The 21,188-nt window shown below is 49.0% G+C and overlaps 1 protein-coding gene and 1 long non-coding RNA gene across 2 annotated transcripts in view; one reads left to right on the forward strand and one right to left on the reverse strand.

Moving 5' to 3' along the window:
• The window catches only part of LOC147149417 (uncharacterized), a 35,121-nt gene that overhangs the window by 6,899 nt on the left and 7,034 nt on the right, over window positions 1-21,188 (forward strand). Inside the window, exons 4-10 of the mRNA XM_086028507.1 lie at window positions 9,560-9,862; window positions 12,592-12,666; window positions 13,616-13,918; window positions 15,054-15,171; window positions 16,106-16,391; window positions 17,123-17,254; window positions 20,690-20,802. Coding sequence (XP_085884633.1) covers window positions 9,560-9,862; window positions 12,592-12,666; window positions 13,616-13,918; window positions 15,054-15,171; window positions 16,106-16,391; window positions 17,123-17,254; window positions 20,690-20,802 — 1,330 coding nt within the window. The remainder of the gene's footprint in view (window positions 1-9,559; window positions 9,863-12,591; window positions 12,667-13,615; window positions 13,919-15,053; window positions 15,172-16,105; window positions 16,392-17,122; window positions 17,255-20,689; window positions 20,803-21,188) is intronic.
• Window positions 1,655-7,485, reverse strand: LOC147149418 (uncharacterized). The gene is made up of 2 exons (XR_015086492.1): window positions 6,794-7,485; window positions 1,655-2,004 (listed from the first exon to the last, which is right to left on the reverse strand). It is a non-coding gene; the product is annotated as an uncharacterized LOC147149418 (long non-coding RNA).

Consider the following 21,188-nt stretch of genomic DNA (forward strand, 5'->3'; position numbering starts at 1 on the left):
TATATCGCGTTGAAAGGTGGAACGTAACGAGAGCTACGAGGCGATCTTTGGGGGTGACAGCAATCGCTTCTATACATCAAAGTAAAAGTCTTCTGAAAAATAAAGCAGGAGTAGCCGAAAAATGTACTTGGGTAGAAGGTGAAGATGTTCAAAATCAGACCGCTTGCGTCACAATAGACACCATGCAGGTGGTCAAAACAGGAGCTTGAACATCGGATGAAAAGAACAGTGCAAAAAACCCGAGGCGGCAACTCAAACCCAAGCTGGGAGGGAGACGGAGCAAGAGAGCGGGAAGAAGGAATTTGCCGTGTGGAAAGCAGCAACTCGGCTCCTCCCCTCTCGCCATCGCTCCCACGCTCCGTGGACCCTCCTCCCTCCTTTCTCTCGGGTGCAGCCTGTGCGAATGCGAGAGTGTGTGCGTGCGCTGGATGCTATCGTGTGCCTCCCTCTCTCTCCCTCTCTCTCTCTCTCTCTGTCTCTGGTCGCTTGCCTGCAGCTGGAGTGGGCGCGTGGTGCCCGTGATCCTCTCCGTCGCCCCCGCATTGGCTTGGCGTGCCTGCGCCGCGGCAGCCGATGGATGGCCTGCGCTTGCCGCCGCTCATCGAGGAGGCTTTGGACGCTACAGGTCTGTGCGCTAGCCATTCGTCACCCTCCGTGTGTCGTGATGTTGCGCTGGTGGCTATTTTTAGCAGGCAGAGAAGGATGGGTGGATGGGTGGATGGGTGGATGGGTGGATGGATGGATGGATGGATGGACGGACGGACGGACGGACGGGCGGACTGACGGACGCATGGATGGATGGAAGGGGAGATGAAAGTGATCCCATCTGTATGGGGCCAGCAGACTGGCACGCGTGCGGATGCAGGCTTGGATGCAGGTGACGCACTGGCAGGTAATGCAGGCGGGCGAGAGAGGAGCTTTGTTTGGAGGTCTTCGTGGGCTCTTTTGATACTTTCTGGCCATGTTTTCGCAGCCGTTTGTTGGTGTTGTCCAAGGGTGCTAGAAAAACTGCTCCGATGGTTTCGACTGAACTTTTAACAGAGGAAAGGGACTCGGCCAAAGGACAATCGGTGAAAAAGCGCTGCTAATCTGGTTAACTTCTACGTCGCCAGTTGTCTTTGTGTCTTGAGTACTTTGTTGGTTTTACTACAAAGGCTGCAGAAAAAAAAAAAAAAAACGTCTCTGTTGGTTTTCATCCAAATGAATGCTGCAAAAGTCTCAGCGACAATCATTTCACAACAAGCGAGTAATTGTTTGTCAAATTGCTTTCTGGCAGCAACTTGTCTGGTTACATTCTTGCTTCTGAAATTTTCGCAGCATTGTTGCGCAACCTCCCGGTCATGTTTTTGCCGCCGTCGGCTGCTCTGCGAGCGCGGGTCCGCCAAAACCACTTGATGTTTCGGAAATGAACTTCCTGGACAGGAACGAGGCACGGGCGGAGCGGCGAGGGTGCGCCCAAAAGCGCTGCTAATCTGGTTGATTTACCATTGTGATGCACAGCCATCCTGGTGTTGGACATCTGGAAGCGCTTTGAAAAAAGATCAATTGACAATGCAGACGATGTTGTTGTTTTGAGCGCGTGTGAATGTGGAAGTATCTTTTATCAGCTTTTGATAGACATGCAGACTGAGGATTTTGCTGTGGGTGTGCGTGCGTGTTTATCAGGAGGATGTTTATTAGCGCATGAAGGTGGGGGAGAAAAGCCACGGCAGGTCAATAACCTCGTAAGCAGTGTCAAGCATGCGAAGCGGCTTCCTCTTCCTGTGTGCAGCCGTGCGTCTGCCACAAACATTCCAGCTTTTCCAACGGCACTTTCAAATCATTTCTGTGCTCTTCACGACACGGAGGAGGAATTCCGTGCTTCCGGCGTGCTTCCGGCGGGCTTCCGGCGTGCTTCCGGCGTGCTTCCGGCGGGCTTCCGGCGGGCTTCCGGCGGGCTTCCGGCGGGCTTCCGGCGGGCTTCCGGCGGGCTTCGGCTTGTTGTCCTGGCTCACTCCAGGACACCTCCGGTTGGAGCAAGAAAATGCAAAGACCACACGTTACGGCACGTGTGGCGTTTGAATGCGGCGTGACTTCTGAAGGCCGCCCGAGGACGGACGGAAGTCTGCTTGAGAAACACAAGTTGTTTCTGGACTTCACGTTGCAGTTGACGACATTTCACAAGCAGGACAAAACAAGTTGTAGTTTGGATAGATGGAAACAAAAAAAGACAGCAAACCACGACCTGACCTAGCATAGACGCTACATGTTAGCGACACAGGTCCCGGGACGCTCTCACCGCGTTGCAATTTTGTCATTTGTTGACCGTCTGTTGATTTTAGCGTCGAGCTGTCAAGTAAGGCCTTACTTTGCCATCACAAGCGCCGATGACCCAAATTCTCCTATTTGCTCCGTGAGATTGTTTTTCTTTCTTCCCAACAGTCGATTCTCTTCATCTGGTAGTGTTTCTCACTGTAAATCGTTGTTCATTTTTTTTTTTCTTTTTGTCCAATCAGATTTCAGCAGCTTCGCACGATCACTAATGCCGATTCCTCAAACGTAAACTCATTTGTATTCTGTCATGTCATGTTCCAAAGCGCTTATCCTATACAGGGTCGCGGGGAGTTGCCGGAGCCTATCCCAGCCGTCAATGGGCGAAGGCGGACTACACCCCGGACTGGTCGCCAGCCAGTCGCAGGGCACACATAGACGCTGTCACTGAGCGGGAATCCATCCCACGCTGCCCGCACACAACTCAGGCGTGTGTATTACTACACTATCAGCGGACCTTCATTTGTATTAGGAATGACATTTTTTCTTTTTTTTAACCAATCACATTTCGAATTGACATCCGTGGTTTTCCATCCTCTGATTGGTTGTCACAGGAACAAGGACTGTGCAACAAACACAAGAGATAGTGGCCAACCATCGCAGATGTAAACAAATGCCTTAGTTTGGTTCAGTTTGCTCTGAAATGATGATCAGCAAACTCTTTTCCAGTTCTACGCCATATCCTGAGATAAGCAAGACCAACGGTCGTCGTGACAGAAGTACAACCACTTTTAATGTTTCTTTTTGAAATAGAAATGGCAGATCTGCACCTATTTTGTGTGGGTCTGAAACGTATACCGCGCTACAAACAAGGCTTCGCTGTATTCCCGGAATGACTGACTGACGGACAGAAGGAAGGAAGGAAGGGAGGGAGGAAGGAAGGGAGGGAGGGAGGAAGGGAGGGAGGAAGGAAGGGAGGGAGGAAGGAAGGAAGGGAGGAAGGAAGGAAGGAAGGAAGGAAGGAAGGAAGGAAGGAAGGAAGGACGGACGGACGGACGGAATGTAGCAGCACCCACTGGCCACACTGGGGTGCCCGGGATTTGCAAGCTGCTTGTTGTATTTTGCAGCTACCCGCCACCATATTGCGCCTCCTACGTGCCTGAGCCAGCGAGCGGCTCCCTGCGTTCCCACTCAACCAATCTCTCCGCAGCGCCTACACACACGCACACACACACTCCAAGCAACTTTTTCACCTGCTTCAGCCCACCTTGTTCCACTCACTCCTGGCCTCCTCTTTCCTGGCACTTCACAACTCCCCCCCCCCACTTCTCCCCTCCTATTCGGATGAATACTGCGCGTGTAATGTGTTTGCCAGTGCAATACTTCAAAGATGGTATGTGCATTATGCATGACCTCCTACACGGGAATACAGTGAGAGAGTGTGTGTGTGTGTGTGTGTCGCTTATGACACTACTTGTCCATGTAATAAACAAGGCTTGCCACGTGGGAAACCATATTATTCGGATGCTCATTGGCAGCAGCGCTCCAAGCGTGAACGGTGCCCCGTGTGAGGCTCCCACACGAGGGGGCGTACATTCCTCAGACAAAGGCCAATGAGCGACATATCAACGGGCCAGTCGCTTTGGGCATCCACGGCACAGCATCCCGATTGGGGATTCACGGGCAGGCGGGAGGGGGATCGACACGCGTCCGCTGCACCCACGCGGCATTTCAAAATAGGCGTTGGAAAGACTGAGATTTTAGATTTGATTCAAGTCTAGAGCACAGCCAAAAGGCGCTGGGATTTTGAACTAACAACTCAACAGCCTACAACTGGCCGCCTTTCTTTTGTAAATGCGGCCATTACCTGCCAGATTAGCGGCGCTCACACACAGCGTCCCCCGCTAGCTCCCGACCACTTTGCAGCTGATTGGACTATTCGTGAGGGACTTCCCGCCGAAAGATACGTCGCCCCGTAGAAGCCGCGGATCCGTACAGGGCAAGGCGGCACCTCCACACAAATGGTTTGGTTATAAACAGCAGAAGCAAATTGAGGATTATTTTTCCCAAAATGAATGGCTAAACAGTCAACAGGCCTCACCTGGCTTTTCTAACCTGTCTGCAGGTTAGGCCTAACAGAAATTGAGAAATTGTGAAGGGATACTCACACAATTTTGTAACACAGAATGCCTATTCTCGTGTACTGTAAGGCAATTGTAAAACTCTGTGAAACGATGAGATCTCCTATTTCCATTTCTCCTATTTCTGGCCTCGTGCCAAAAGGGACTCAATGATTTTGCCCCCAACAGACAACAAAAACAGTCACTGTCATGTATATTAAGACGTTTTTCGTTTTTTATTTTTGATTTTTTTAAACGGCGGTGTATAGTAAGGCGTTTTTTTTGGAAAAAAAAATTAAAAATAAAATATGACCATGGCTTTTTTTTTTTTAAAACAAAAACAAAAAAAACCCCAAAAAGAATAATAATAAATTAAAAAAAAGAAAAATAAATAAATAAATTACAAAAATAAAAAAAGACCATATATAGTAAGGCGTTTTTTGAAAAAAAAAAAAAAAAAAAAGTAATAATAATAATAATAATAAAAATAAAAAAAAAACAATAAAAAAAAACCGACCATGTATAGTAAGGCTTTTTTGGGGGGAAAAAACAAGCATGTATTGTAAGGAGTTTTGGGGCGAAAAAAACAACCACGTATAGTAGAAAAAACGACCATGTCTGGTCCTTCCCTTTGGAATGACCCTCCATTGGATGTAAGGCAAGCCCCCTCTTTGTCCATTTTTAAAACCCGTTTGAAGACACGTTTCCATTCTTTGGCTTTTAATCCGACCTGAAAGTGACACATTTTCGGCTGTTTTCCGTTGTCAATTCTATATAGTGTTTTGTGTTCATTTATTGATTTTACTTGTTGTGTTATGGCTATTTTGTTATTGTATGTAAAGTGCTTTGTCACAGCTGTCACCGTTGTGACATGAATAAAACTGTATTGTATTTTATTGTTTGTCAGTATCTTGCTCTCGGATACTTCGACACGGTCGCAAGGGCTGGCTGGGTGTGGAACCCGCAACCTGAGGGTTTGGAAACGACCACTCTACCACTGAGCCATGTCGACCCCGCTTGTTTGCCTCTCGAAGAGTTTAATCGTGTAGATTGAGCGCGGACAAAGCAAAGTCATTTTAGGGTTAGGGTCTAGAAGTAGGGTTTCAAATTAGGGTTAGGGTTTAGAAGTGGGGTTTCGAATTAGGGTTAGGGTTTGGAAGTAAGGTATCAAACTTGGGTTAGGGTATAGAAGTATGGTTTAAAGTAGGGTTCGGTTTTCAAATTTGAGTGTTAGGGGTTAGTAAGGTGGGGCCAGGAGGGTGTGCGTCACACTGAGGTGGGCTTAATTGTTTGCTAATTGTCCCCTATAACACAAATTCCACTTTTTGCTTTTTCTTCAGAAAGACTTCAGTGGACTCGCACGATTGCTTTGTTTGCGTGAACAGCGCGCGCTGATGTCCTTGACATCATGTCACAAAACAATGACGTAAGCTGCACTTCTCGCGTCCTTCAGCCAAATCCGCCATTGTGCCACGTGGCAACATTTCATTAGCGCTCGCTCAACTCTCGCCCTCACCAAATCCCAAAGGGCACCCGGAATTTAAAACAAAAAAAGAAGTCTTTACTGGCCCCATTCACGTTTGAATTTAATCTCGAGCAAATCGAAAAAACGGTGCGGCGGGATTACACAGGCGGGTCCTGCCTGCGGACTGACAAAGCCTCTCGCTCGCTCGCTCGCTCAGTCGCTCACTCGCCGCTTCTTTCTTTTTGCACGGCTGCCGGCGGGCGTGACTTTCCAGACCGGCCACGATCATGGCCAATGTGATCACAAAGGCCGCGAGTGAAAAGCCAGGAAACGATCACAGCGTAAGAATAAAATGTAAACGTTCCTATCTTGCCAACGCCGTGCGGCCGATCTCATTTCTAGTCCAATATTCCCTTGAGTTCGGTGCCTCGTCCCCGCTAATGATGGCACAGCAGGCCGTTGGCGAATCACGGGGCTCAAGCTAAAACCGTCAGTACGGAGCGGTGAAGTCGACGCGCCGAATGGTCGACAAGATCTTCAAACCGGTGTCGGTGTGTCACGTTCTCGCGGTCCGCCGCGCAATCTGCCCTCACCCGCCGGCTCAATACGAGCGGCTCGGCTTTTTATTACTGCCGATGACGGCGTCAAAGCTTCGGGACCAAATAGGCCGGCGGCCGCCGTAGCTCCCACGTGGCCTCTCGACGGCTCCAAGGTTGAAATGAACGGCGCTGGTGCAAGTGGAAGGAAGGAAAGATGGGAAGGAAGGAAGGACGGACGGACGGACGGAAGGAAAGGTGGGAAGCCAATTGGACGCCTCATTGCGATGCAATTGATTCCATCTTGCAAAGTGTGTGTGCGTGTGCGCGCGCGCGTGTTTGGCGGTGACACAAAAGTAGGGAAATAATTACGGCAAGTAGACAAGGATCCCCGGAGCTGAGATTACATCTGTGCGACTTACTTTGAATTAGGCGCATCTTTAGTTCACGCTCGGCACGGTTCCCCGCTGCATTGGTCCGTCGTCGCATCTTTGGCGCCGCTCAGCAAGCCGCCCGAGTGAGATAACGACAGCGCGGCCGGCCCCTTCATTAGGAACAACAAGAGCAGGATGACAACAATGAGCGGAAGTTAGGCAGACTCGTCGAAATGGCTCGTACAAGCGCAATCGTAAGCAAGGGCGTTCTGAGTTGCGAGTGTGGCGACGGAGTGAATGGAACTTGTAACGTCAAGGCTTGGCCGTCAGGGAGGAGTCGCTCCAGTTTGGTGAGAAGCGAGGCCACGACAAAGCGACACCAAATCTTGTGCAACGCTCACGCGTGCGGCCGGGACCCTTTTTTTCCTTTTTCTGAAATGATTCCGATCCCCTGGCGACGGTCGCATTGTTTTTGGCGCACATCACGCCCCGCCTTCGCTCTTTTTTTCTCATGAGCACGCAACAGCTGTGCGCGATGTCATCGGCCGGAGCAGATCGGGGGCGGCAAACCTTTGGGCTCGAGGGCCCACTTTGGCTTTCAAAACGGGGAGACGGGCCAGACCGTTTGTAAAAATCAGCGTAACGTTCTTTCAAGTGTACACGTGACTTACACGGATGTGAAACCGTTCATTTCGATGACCTCAACAATAATCATTTGAATTGTTTTAGAATTGACTTAGTTGAAACTAATTAAGTAATTATTGTATAACTTCATGACAGCACTGGTAAATGGAATACAAAATGTTTGGTTTCGATCATTTTTTAAAAACTTTGAATACGGATCAATGCACCAATTATTAAATCAGATAAATTAAATGCATGTTTATTCAAATAATTAAATGACAACCCATGATTCATTTTGAGTGTATTATTCATGATTAATCCAAAATTGTTCATTTTGATGAGATTTACCATTATTCATTTTATGATGAATCACCACAAATAATGTAATGAACAAATACATGTAAAACACATACATTTATTGTAATAATAAAATATTCCGATTTTTTTTGACATATGACATATATTTGTATTATTATTATTTTATTTAATCTATACATTTGAAATAAATGCATTTGAATGTATTTATTTAAAAACCATTTAAAATCAAGCAACTCACCATTTATTGAATGGGATGAATGAATAAAAACAAACGAATTAAGAAATACATATCAAATATGCACGTTTATTATTAAAATAAAAGAATCCATTGTGTGCATTTCCATTTGAATTGTGTAATGAATTCAATTTTACAAATGATTTGAAAAAACGTTACATGTGCATTTCCAATGTTTGCCTTTAAAAGGTAGCATGTCATTATTTACGACAAATGAACTCTCAAACTATTTCATGAGGCAAACAAACTACGAAACGATGACTCAATTGTGTCCACACTGTTTCGTGTCTTTTGGGGAGGGAAGAAAAAAGACAACGAGACGCGCCAGAGACACGTTTGTCACATCTCCTTTCAACGGTCGCCTGGGTTGCTACTCGTTGACTCGCATAGCTGAGTGCCGAGTCATCGTCATGACCTCAGCATGTCCCCCTCCCCTCCCCTCCCTTCGCGTCGCGTCGCGTCGCGTCGCGTCGCGTCCCCCCTCCCCTTACTCCCCTCCCCCTCCCCTCCACACTCCTGGCCGCATTCTCAGCTCACTCACGCCACCTGCCGGACTGCAAGGTTGAGACAGGATGCACAATGGCAGGTTGCAGCAAAAAACACACACAAATAACTTTGTTGTTCCGGTATCTGCACTTCACTTGAGTATTTATCATTCCAGTGACTTTTAATGTGACTTCCTAGACTTGAAAACAGGCACCTGCAATGGATACATGTCATGTCACCCCCCCATCCTTTTCCCCAGCACGAGCGCTACATCAGCTAAAGACGGCGTTTGCAACATTCTAAACAAAATGCGTCACTATGACTTGTCAGTAACATTTGGGGCTCTGATCGTGCCCAGCGCAAGCGTCGTCTAATTGTGTGCACGGGTGGAGGTTTGTTTGTTTGTTTGTTTGTTTGTTTGTTTTTTCTTGGACCGTTTCCATAAACAAGAGCAGTTAGAAAAGGGCATTTACACCGTTGTGGGCGTGAACGCGGCCGACTCGCTTCCTGGCCAGTCAAGTCTTAAAGACAACCGTGGACAAAAGTGAAAAGTCATAAAGGGGGCAAACCCAGACAAGTTTGTTTTTGTTGCTGTGCCACGTTAGCAAAACAGACATTGACGGTAAAAATGCATTTTCACTTTTCAACACAGTCTGAACTTTTTTTTTTACTTCAAACGGCAGCTGAATCAGTACTACAAGTTGTATCTGCGGCTCTAATTCGGTACAGAGTGTGAGTACTTTGGACAGCTCGGTTTAAATATAATTTGATGTCTTTTATCATAAATTATAAGTGTGTGTGTGTGTGTGTGTGTGTGTGCCAGTGCCTCACTCCGTTTTTTCTTCCCGTGGCCCTCGTCTCTGTCTTGGCTCCATTCTGTCAAGCCCGTCAGCTTCGGCCATGATGAAAAGGTGGCGGGCGATATTTTGAATATTCAAATGGGGGCCCGTGCTGCTGCTGCTGCTGCTGCTGCTGCTGCTGCTGCACAAAAAGACGATTCAAAGGCCCTTTAATCACAAGAAGGTGCTATTGATTTAAAAGACAATGGCGGCGCTTGCTTTCAAGCGGCCCGCCTGAACAAAAAGACTTGATGCCAGGAGGCTTTGTCACCCGGCCGGCCGGCCGGCCGACCACTTTCATGTCTCCTTCAGATGATGTGAGCGAGCTCAAAGGCGACAGCAGCCCCGCCGTGGAGCACGTCGCCGGCAAGGAGAGAGGCGTGCTGGAGGAGCGCGCCGACGACGAGAAGGTGGAGATGGAGCGCGAGCGAGCCGGCAAGGACGAGGACGAGGACGAGGACGAGGACGAAGACGAGGGCGGCCGCGGCCGGAAGGAGCCCAGCGAGGAGCGGGAGCTGGAGGAGCTGAGGGCTCAAGTCCTGCAGCTGCTGCTGGAGCTGGAAGACGCCAGGCAGACGTCCGGCAAGCACCACGACAGCTTCCTGGAGCTGCAAGGTGAGACTCGGCCCAGCAGGAGGCGCTCTTTGGCTTCAGATACAGTCAAACCTGTGGGGGGGAGCATACCAGACATCAAATACTGCACAGTTTGCTCATTTCAAACATACTTCAACCGGCGGTGGTACCAGGATGCCAGGTGTGGGTGGGCATTAGTCTTACCTGGGGGGGCAAAAAAGTGCTACGATGCTCAAGTAGGTCGAAATCCAGCGTAGGGCTACCGCACCTTAAAACGTGTTTTGTTTTCTCCTTAATTGAGATAACTTGTTGTGATTTGGGTTAAACAAATAAAAGTTGATTTGATTTAGATTTTTTATTTACCATTCATTTATTTACCACTACATCCAGTTTTCTTTGGGTGGGCAGAGTGTGTTCGTGGGTGAGCACTGCCCAACCTGCCCCCCCCCCCCGGTACCGCCCCTCTCATTCAAACTTTAAAGAATTCCAAGGCTGTTTGTTTGCCACTCCCACTTGAAATTTGCTGTAAAAGTGACCGATAACGCAAAACAGAATTACGTTCAACCAGAACCATGTACAGTGACGAACGAGTGACCCGACTTGCGAGTTGTTTGACACACAACATTTTGTTAGCTTCATGCTAACACACGAGGCAAAACATCCATCAAGTGGGCTCATAAACAGAATCCGCCCTGTCTGTAATACAACGGCTGTTTGAAGACAAACATGACCGGGACAATACTCACAGAGACGCACATACTTCAAAATGTGAAAAAAAGATCTCGTTCATATTTCACGGAGTGACTTCGAGTTGCTCTTCATTTGTCTGCATGACTGTATGATACTGCCCCCTGGTGGCCAGCTGCCGCACACCACAGGGAGCCGCAAGCAATTCGTCACGATGCCATTGAATTCTTAACATTCTATTTCATGAGTATTATGCTTGACAAAGTAGAATATTTTAGAGCTGCCCCTGCTCAAATTGTCTGCCAGCCAGTGCCAATTGTAGGACGAGTCTCTAATAATTCATGTTGTGCAATAATTCATGCTGCTGCTGTGCTGGAGGAGCAACTGGAATTCAAAAAAAAAAAAAAAAAACCCCACACACACCTTTTGTCTAATTCTCCTAGCTATTTTGCCTCCCTCCACTGGTGGTGCTCATCCACGATCATCCCTGCTGGCTGTCAAATTAAAAGCAACACGATGAGCTCAACAGCTCCCTTCCAGAAACTCAAACATGTCGCCTATATGTTGTCCCTGATGTCATCTTTTCGAGGCCTTCTGGGGAATGACCCGCAGGCACCTCACGAGTGTGTGCGTCATGCCGACACACATGCGGGTGCGCGTGCGTGTGGCAGCAGCGCATTCCCGGGACAACTGTGTCCGCTCGAGAGAAGCTTCCAGACTTCCCGGTGGGGCAGCTCAGCTGTTCCCCGCCGCCAACTGTCGGGGTTCCTCAGGCAACATTGTCAGGGAGTGACATAAGGTGCATGAGCGGCTATCCCTGCTACCGGGGGACTATTTCAGTTGTGCTGCCAGCGGCGCGTCACTTAGCGACTTTGCGAAAGAGCCGAGAAGTGTGGCCTTTGAATGAAAGCTCCCAGTGAAATGAAAGACTTGCAAATTTTAGCGTGACCTCCGAAGCTGAAACCTGGCGGTATTTGGGGGTTCGCAAAAGCCAGAGGCCGCTGATTTTGCAAGCAATTGACTGAAAACTGTGGTGAGTTTACGGGGCTCACTGCATTGAATCAAGTCAAGGCGGGCACAGCAGCAACAATGAAACGGCAGCAAGCGCAGCCCATGCTGACCAACTCAAACCCGTATGACCGCCACAGGCAAAAGGCAACGCAAATTACCAGGAAAATAATGACATTTCTCGCAGTCCATGTCCAAGAGTTCTCGGCGGTGGAAAACACCGGATTCCGCCGCCTGCTCGCCCACTTCGAGCCTCGCTACGTGCTACCGGGACGCAAATACTTGACAGACCTAGCTCCACCAGAGAGAGTATTGTCGCATGGAACGTTTCCTGAAAGAAGGCCTAATATGCCGTTGAAGTTTTACAAGTGTTAAATGGATGTCAGTCGTGTGTCGATGTTGAGTCTTCAAGGGACTTTTTTGCTGGCTATTAATGACGATGTTTGAAACGAGGCATATTCCAAAAGACAAAATACAGGTGGTATTGAGAGGTGATGTTGTCTCGTGCCAGCAACGGTTTTGTGTTTTTTCATGCTTTTGAACATATATATAGATTGTTGTCAAAATTAGGGCAATAATATGGCTGCTTTTTTTTCAGGTAATATTGCATAATAGCAGTCACCATAAATAAATGGAAAAAATATACCGATATTCCACGCGATCGGAATCGGTATCGGCCGATCTCACTCGGGCACGATCGATACCGGTGTCATAAAACCCTGATCGGAACATCCCTACTTCTAGCGTCTCCCATCCATGTCTTTGCTGGCTTCAGCACGGTCACGTTCCCGTTCCATTGTCTCCGATGGCAAAGGGCCGATCCTTCACATTGCAAGAAATTCCAGCTTGCCTTGTGCTCCAGTCCAAAAAAACACACACACACGAGCGTCGTGGCTTTCGTCCCTCACTTTTGCTTGAAGGGCGAACGGCTTATCAGGTTGTCATCTTTCTGTCCGTCTGCTGAATTGACATGTTCCTCTTATCTCTTTTTCCATTTGCCACATCTCGCCCTCGTCCCCCCGCCACCCTGCTCACCTCGTCCTCACCTCGTCCTCGTCCTCGTCTCCTTCCTCCAGGACTGTTGGAGGATGAGCGTCTGGCCAGCGCCCATCAGGCCGAAGCCTTCACTCGACAGATCCAGAATCTGCAAGGTACGAGACAAGAAGCGCACACATTTTCAACAGCACTTCAGTAGGATGGTGACAGCAGGAAAAGGTCATGGCTTGCTCAAGTCTGCTCTCGTGACAATGAAGAGGGATCGCTCTTGGTGCTTCAACATACAAAATAAACTCCTCCAAGATGAAGTCCATGCACAGTGCAAATGTGGCCTGAGAGAGTGCGGAATAATTGATGAGCACAACGTCAGCAGGCCCAGCCAGCAACTTGCACTGGATCTGCGGGAGCCACAGGAAAATTGCATCATTTGGGGGGGGTTTAAAAAACAAAACAACACATTTACCACAAAGGTATGCATACTAAACGCAGTGGCAGGCCACATTTGTAACAATTGAACAAATGTCAACAAATGTGTTCTTTTTTCAAAGTGGAAAACACACTGTGACATTTTCCTGAAAATATTCACTTTCAGGCAAAAGATCCCGAAATAAAATTCTATCGCTGTCACTTCTACCCTCCCACTTACACACTTTACCAGTGATGGGAAGTACAAAATTCGGTGTTATTTTGACTCAAATATCGCCGCCTTGTGACCACTTTTCACTTGTACTCTCAACATTCGGAAAGCAGTGTGCAGACTTTCTCCTGAAATAGGCAGGTTATATTGCTTTCACCCTCCACGGATGACAACGAGCTTTCTTCTTCTTAGTTGGGCCACTGGGACTGTTTAGGAAAAAAGGAATACATTTTGTGAGCAAACATGTTTTTGTCATGCCAACTTATCAAAACGGTGTGGTTATTAGTGAGTTCATCTTGTCTTCTTACATGCATGACAATGAGGTTTTTGTTCAATAAAAGGTGGTGAATAAATAAAAGCCTCATTGTCTGAGGAAAAGAAAAAAAAGAATTCTTTGTCAAAACAGCTATTGCACGTAATTGACAATAAACGCTCGCTCGCTCGCTCGCCCGCCGGCCCCCCTGCAGCCCAGCTGCGCTCGGTGCAGGAGGAGATGGACAGCCTGGAGGAGGAGAAGGAGAGCGAGCTGGCCGAGGCTCAGGAGGAGCTGCGGCTGGCCCAGGAGGAGGTGTTGCTGCTGCAGCAGGCGGCCGAGGAGGCGGCGGCCGAGCGCGAGAACGACATCGCCTCGCTGCAGGAGGAGCTGTGCCGGCGGCGGGCCGAGCTCCAGCGCCTCAGCGACGACGCGCGCGAGTACGAGCTGGAGATCACCACGCTGAGGGCCGAGATCGCCATGAAGAGCCAGCGCAGGGAGGCCGAGAGGAGGGAGGGTGAGAACATTCCAACACTCCCCAGGCATGTTTCTAGCGCCTTTGCAGCACTTCAGTTTTTCCACAAAGTCTTTCAAATAATACAAACGCATTTGGCGCAAGGCCAAAGTATTGCACAAACAGTGCAACAGTGCACCACTCCCTCTTTGTTTACAGGAAAACAAATCCTGAATTTGATCTTTTTTAATCATAACATTAGACAGTACATCAATAATCATGCCCAAAAAGGTACACTATAAAATGAGCCTACAATTGTCACTTTCTGTAGGCGCAAAAACCAGGATAAAAGAGGATTTGGCATTCAATTTTGCTTGGCAAAACCTAGGCTAAGCTTGAAATACTTCACCATTCTTCTCTCAAATGTACAGTGTCAAATGAAATGGCATGCCGCCATCTAGTGCCCGGCAGTGGAATTACACCTAAAATAAATAGTTTTTTTGTTTTTCAGATTTTTGTTTTTCTTTTTTTTCCTAATATATTAAAGCTTTCTGTGAGGGAGGGTCGCAGCTCCCAAACTATGCAGCGATGGGCGGCACAGTATGGGATGTGGGAAAAAAAGCCCCACCTCAGCACATAGCGGCATAACAGACAAAAGAACAGATCTGGGAGACGTGCGGAATGGCGGGGAAGCGGAGGTACAAACGGCGTACACGTACTGAAATAAATGTCAAACTGCATTAATGCTTAAGAGTTTGCCGACTCAATATTGTCTTGCGTTGCATAGCCTTAGCTAGGCTATATCTTGACAAACCTTTGCACATGAAGCAAGACAGCACAAAGCCATGCATCTTTCATAGCGAGCGTGCCGTCACATGGCGTTGGCGTCCTCCACTCGAGCCCGTAAATCATTTATGATCTTTAATAAGTGGAACCACTGTGATTGCGCTGTCAAGGGAATGCTGTGCGCAATTAGAATAGCGGGGCCCTTAAGTCATGTGGGGGAAGTGGTGAGTGTGTTTATATCACACGATGTCACCGCTGAGCCCGGTGCGGGAATTGGCGAACAATCTCGACGTTGTTGATTCATCAGCCTCGGCGCATTCATGACTCAAGCAAAGTAGAGCGGCCTAAAAGGTCCACTTGGGTAGAGGCAGCGACGGCTCCCGTCTCCCTTAAGCTGTCCTGTCCCACCCAGGCGACGTGGACCTGCTGAAGGAGGAGTGCCGGACCCTGCGGGAGGAGTGCCAGGCCCTGAAGGAGGACAACCAGCGCCTCTCGGAGAGGCTGCAGCTGCTGCGCAGACAGAGGACATGGTGAGAGGTCACGCGGGGCGGGCGGGCGGGCGGGCCGGCGGGCCGGCGGGCGGGCAGCTGCGCTCAGTGGACCGGCTGACTGACGGGGAGGCCGACTGCACCTGTCGGATGGGATGGCCCTCGCGCTGTGGGAACGGGACGCGCGGCGGCATTGGCTAGCTGGGCCCTCAGGGGGGACTCGCAGTGGCAGCGCCACCATCGCGTCGCAATCATACCACGCAAAAATGCAAGATTGCGTCAGAAGCACACAACTCGGCTCCTACGTCACCTGCAAAAACTCAAAACACATCAAATGCATCTTACTCGCCAGGGATTTTTTCAGCCAAAATATCCATTCATTTATCCAGACATTTTTGTCAAGAAACTTGAACCTAAAAGAAGGCGAGATGAAGGCGGCTTCCACCCTCTGACCCAGTCCAGACACACGCTTGAGAACAAACCCATCAACTCTGTGGGACACTTGAAGTGTGTGACTGCAGGTGTTGGGAAATTCCGCCCGACTCTTTCAAATTCTTCACTACGTGGCATTACGTGGCCTCAAGAGTCAAGGTCTGGACCTTGTTTGAGGCAGTCCCAAGTGAAAATAGTTGGGTTAGACACTTTTGCAGCAAGCCAGTATGGTGAAAACCCAATAGCTGTCATGCTGCAGTGCAGAAGGGGCGGACAGCCGTGAAGGTAGTTTGCGCGTTGCGCATTCCTTCCCACCAATTGCACTGCTTTTTACTTTGAGAGACTAGTACGGGGAAGGCCCTTCAAAGAGGAAGCAAGGTCCAATTTCCTCATCATAATTGTACTTCCGGAGGAACGGACCAAAATTCCCACAGCGCCACAGTTTCTCCCCGCAGGCGCAGTGTCTTTTTTTTTTTTTTTTTTTTTCCTCCATACCGTATGTCAGCTGGCTCCTCACCTGTTCTCCTTTTGGCCCTCCTCCCAGCTCCAGCGTGTACTTGTCCCTGAAGGAGGAAGAGGAGGGCAGCGAGGGCAAGGAGACGGAGACGCCCGCCGCCGCCGCCGCCGCCGTTGACGCCGCCGCCGACGTGAGCGAGAGCTACATGACAATGGCGCAGGCGGACAACCGCCGGCTGGTGGACGCCTCCATCCAGAAGAACATCTCATTCGACGGCAAGCCCGCCGGATGGCACGGCGGCATCGGGGAGATCTTCTCGCTCAGGGAGCAGCTGAAACAGGCCGAGGAGAAGGCCTCGCAGGTTCAAAGAGAGGTCGGGAGGCCCTTGGGACTTGCGAGCGGACTTTGTTCGAACAAGAGGCGTCAAGTCGTTTCATGTTACGCACGGTTCGAGTGGGCCGTCAAAGTAAACAAAGAGCATCACACAGCGTGTATTTCAAACGACCACACAACTCTGCCTTTGACTCTGCTAGCTTATGCTAACACAAAGCGGGAAGTGCCACAGAACAGCTAGCAAATAGCATCCACGTGGCAGTGTTCTAACACTTTAAGCAACGGGTATTTGAACACAAGCGGCGCAGCGCCACATGAAGATGGACAAGGAAGCAATACTCACAGGCATACATTCTTGAGCCACGACGAAAAATGACTTATTAATAATAGTATATATGATAATAATAATAATGACAGATTACTGCGTCACTTATAGAAGTTGAGTGAAATATTCTTTGTTTATTACAGTACCAAGAACTACTCACTGTCTAGTGAACTAAGTTGACACTCTGTTTTATCGAGTTCAAAATGAACGGACAGATTTGTCCTCTATAATACAAAAGTCAGTGCTCGCCGGGAGAACAACAAAACACAACGAGCACCCGTCTGGGTAGAAGCAGCTATCGGCCACAGCTCACACCCAAACACGCCCGATGAGGTCCACCTCTGAAAGACGCATGCACGCATATCTTTGCATGTTCTGCTTTGTTTGCGTGTTCTGCGAGCATGTCGGGGACGTGTCGTGTAACGCCGCGGTTGCCTTTGCTCCAGTGCGACGGGCTGAAGCTGGAGCTGCGGGAGCTGCAGGAGCTGTACGACAGCAGTCAGAAGGAGCGCAACCAGCTGGAGGAGGAGCTTCAGCGCTGCAAGGCGGAGCTGGAGAAGTTCTCCGGGGGGGACCAGGTGAGGAAGGCCGCGCAACGCCCGGCACAATGAACCAATGCTTTACAGCTTCCATGAGGCCAAGGCACATGTTTTACATGGGAAAAAAACACACCTAAAACAAAACCAAACAAAACCTGTGGTCTGTGTGCAGTGGTGCCTTGAGTTAGGAGCCAGCGCTTGCTCAAGTTTTTGTTTTGTGTTGCAAGCCAAAATTAGAGTTACTAGCGAGACACGCCGCTGCTTTTGTGACGTAAAGTGAAAAAAAAAAAAAAAAAAAAATGGAGCACCTGTAACGTCCTCCCATGTGGGCAAGGAGAACCGCAGTCATCGATGGACTTGGAGACGTTCATTGAACAAGCCAAAGACACAAATACAAAAGGGAGCCGCTCTAGACCACAACTCACGCCCACACGCTCACGCGTAGACTAACCGACCGGTACGACTCCCAGCTTCACTCGCGCGACCACTCCCTTCAAAGGCACATCTACAAACCACAAATACTACAGTACTTAGAGTAATTAATTACACACTATAATTAGAGTAATTACACACTATAAAACCAGTTGATTTCTTTACATTCTCTTTTATCCTTTTTTTTTTTTTTTTTTACAATACAGAGATATTGTCTTTATTAAAAATGCTTTGGCCGATGGACCCAAGCGGAAGTAGAGGAGCTCAAGAATGGAGCCTTGGGGCACTCCACACCTGTATTAAAACCAAATCAAATGTGCTGTTTTAGGTGGACTGCAACCGAGTAATGGCAGCTCAATTCATTTGAATGGGCAAAATTCATAAATTGAGTTACGAGCCAAATTCAACTCTTAAGTCAAGGGACCACTGTAATTAAGGGTAGGGCTCCCCGACCCTCCCACCGGTTGTGTTTTCTCTCTTGTTTGTTTTCTCTCTTGTTTCTCTATGACCGACTGTACAGTACTGTGTAGACTAACGCAAATGGCATCACACCGACTGTATCTGTTGTGTGTCTCTCATGCTGTGGTGGCGTACAATATGTCTCAAACCGGTCGGCTTTCCGTGCCAAGAAGGCAACAGGCCTCGGCACCGCCGCTGTGTCTGTCCTCCGATCTCAGTGAGACAGCGCAGCTTTCCAAACGTGCTAAAGCGCCAAGAGGACAGGCAGGCTGGCGTTTGGAGCGGACAGGAAGGTGCCCGGCCCGGCCCCGCCCGGCCCGGCCCCGCCCCGCCCCGCCCCGCCCGGCCCGACCCGGCCCGCGCCACACCGAGGCCGGTGTGGGCGGCTCCACGCATCGTTCGACGGGAACTAAAAGGACTCATCGTTGCGACGCCATCGTCATCACACTCATTTACAATTACACGAGGATCGTTTGTGGTCTTAATGAAGCGAGCTCAGCAAACAAAACAACCAGTAGCAAACATGCCAGGCTGTCATTTTTAGAGGCTTCTCATCTTGCTCAAGCGAGTGCGATTTCCACACCATTTGTGCCTGACATTAAAGCAGCGGGCTGACAATGGCAAATACGTTAGTAATTGAGCCAAAAGAACAAATATGCGGACGTGGCACCGCAAAAGGATTGCGTTGCATGGCTCGGAAAAAGAACGCAGCATTCCAATGTGATGTAATGAAAAAAAAAAAAAAAAAATGGGCACGCAAGATGCAAAACACAACATCACAAGATTGGAATTCTCTATTCTGCAATGTGTCATGGTGTCCTACGACACAATACCATTTATTTTTCACACCAAGTAGGAGTATGAGTACTTGCATTTGAACACCCAAAGGTGAAGATGCCATTACGGCTTGCAGTTGCTATGAAAATGCGTTTTATTTTCATCACATATTGCTCAAAAACGTTTCCAACTTTTCTTGAACTTGGCAGCGTCCCTCCAAACTTTCTGGAGTAACAACTTGCCATGCCTGACATCTTGTTTGTTTTTCCAACAGTCTTGCCTGCACCCAATTGCACTTCAATGTCGCCTTAATTTCACCGAGCACATTTTGCAGTCGCCAGCGCGTAGTACCAGAGATTTTTCATTGGCGGCCCCCTAAACACAACATACAGGAGGAGCGCAACACAAACGTAGAGAAAATTGACGCAGCAAACGGCCTAGCACGAGGGGAAACCTTTTAGTGGACAGCAACAATAGCTTTCACTGCAAAGGGACGCGGTCAGTCAGTGTACCAAGAGTACAAGAGTACCAAGTTACTCCCGCATAAGTCAAGCGCAGTCCCTATACTCAATGCCAAACAAGTCATACGTCAAGACACACATTTGACGTCCGCTACTTTACGCTCAGTACTAGCATGTAGCGTCAAGGCTAACTGTGCTTTCCTCATTTTTCAAATGATTCCAAACCAGTCGTGGTATTTTCTACATTCCTTTCGGGTCTTCTCAATTCAACAAAAGAAATTGCCCGCTATCTTGAAGACGCCCAAGTCAAGTCTTTCGTACGTCTTAGCTAAGCAAATCCCAAGATTCCCGAAAACTGACGCTTGTCAAGTCACGTGGCCTCTGGCTGGTCTCAAACATTTGGAAGTGGGTGAAACAAAAGAGGTGGGAAAGGATCGCAAGCGATAGCGTGCCGCCCTCCATCGGCGTCGCGTCTGCAACGTGTGCGACCAGACGTCTGTGTGTTGCGTCAAACTGTCTACCCGTGCCTGCCCGTCCGTCTCCGCTACTGTCCTTCTCCTCTCAATGTCGGTGAGCGAGTGGCTCAGCCAAGGGAGGGCCATTCAAACAACCCTCATCCTCATCCGCCTCATCCTCCTCATCCTCATCCTCCTCATCCTCATCCGCCTCATCCTCATCCCCTTAGCTAACTTTAGCCAGCCGTAGCGCACAGTGAGAACGCGGCTAATGACTTTGGAGCAGCGCAGTTGGCAAATTTCGGAAGCAACCATTGAAGAGCGGACGCGTTTCGGCATTGTGGCGGCCACGTGAAGATGTTCCGGATTGACGTGCTTTTTGGATGGGCAATGTTCCTTTGTGATTTTCTGGAAGGCATTCATCCTGAAAACCAAGATTGTTCTCAATTCCGAAACACAATCAATCCAATGTCTCCAAACCTTTGAGCTGACTGTTTCTTTCGAGACGTGGTTATTCTCTGGTTTGGCCACCAACTCTATGCTTGAGGCTGGTATTTGAAAAAAAACTAGAACTAACCCAAAGGAAATCTAAAAAGCAAACCTTTTGGCGGCTATTGGTTGTTAAATTTCTTTGAAATTTCCAACAATGGCAACTTTCACGCTTGAGGCCTTTCCTCTTTGGTAACAACGACGCAAATGTGACGCAATCCCTGCATTGGAACCACCAGCTGCTTTTGGCCATTCCAGATTATGTTGCACTTGTAAATGTGTGTCCCATTGTGCGTTTCTCGCAGCCGTCGCCGTTGTCCGTGTATGATTTGCATCCTTCCATGCACGCATTCACCCTCGCCATCCCCACGGTCCTTGTGTTTGTGTGGTTCCCTCCTCAGAGATTCATCCATGCGTCTGAGCACCCTGTTCTCTCCATCCCCTTCGTAGGAATGATTGTAATAGTGGCCGTGGTCTGGTGCTGGCTGTCCGAGTTGGCGTCCCAGAGAGCAAGGTATGGGAGGAGAGGAGCTTGCCGCTGCGCAAACACCTCCGTTCAGGCCCCGGCCCGGCGCACTCGCTCGGCCGCCGCCGCCGCCGCCGCCGCCGCCGCCGCACGCTTACGCTTACGCTTACCCTTGGCTTGGACCGTACAAAAGGAAAGCTAAGCAAAACGAAAAAAGAGATGTTCTTTTGAATTTGCGTTTGATCCACCAACCATCTACAGTGGTGCCTTGCGATACCACTGACGCTCCGTATCTAAATCACCCGTACAACTCAGCTTCATGCTAACACACAATGCAGAACGCCGTAGACGAGCTGATGAATGCTATGTGACGGGATTCCAACCCTTCAAGCAACGGATAGTTGAACACAAACAGTGCATCAACGCACGGAGAC

This window comes from Filicampus tigris, chromosome 4, assembly GCF_054856515.1.
Source record: "Filicampus tigris isolate MCC_2025a chromosome 4, RoL_Ftig_1.0, whole genome shotgun sequence".
NCBI lineage: Eukaryota > Metazoa > Chordata > Actinopteri > Syngnathiformes > Syngnathidae > Filicampus > Filicampus tigris.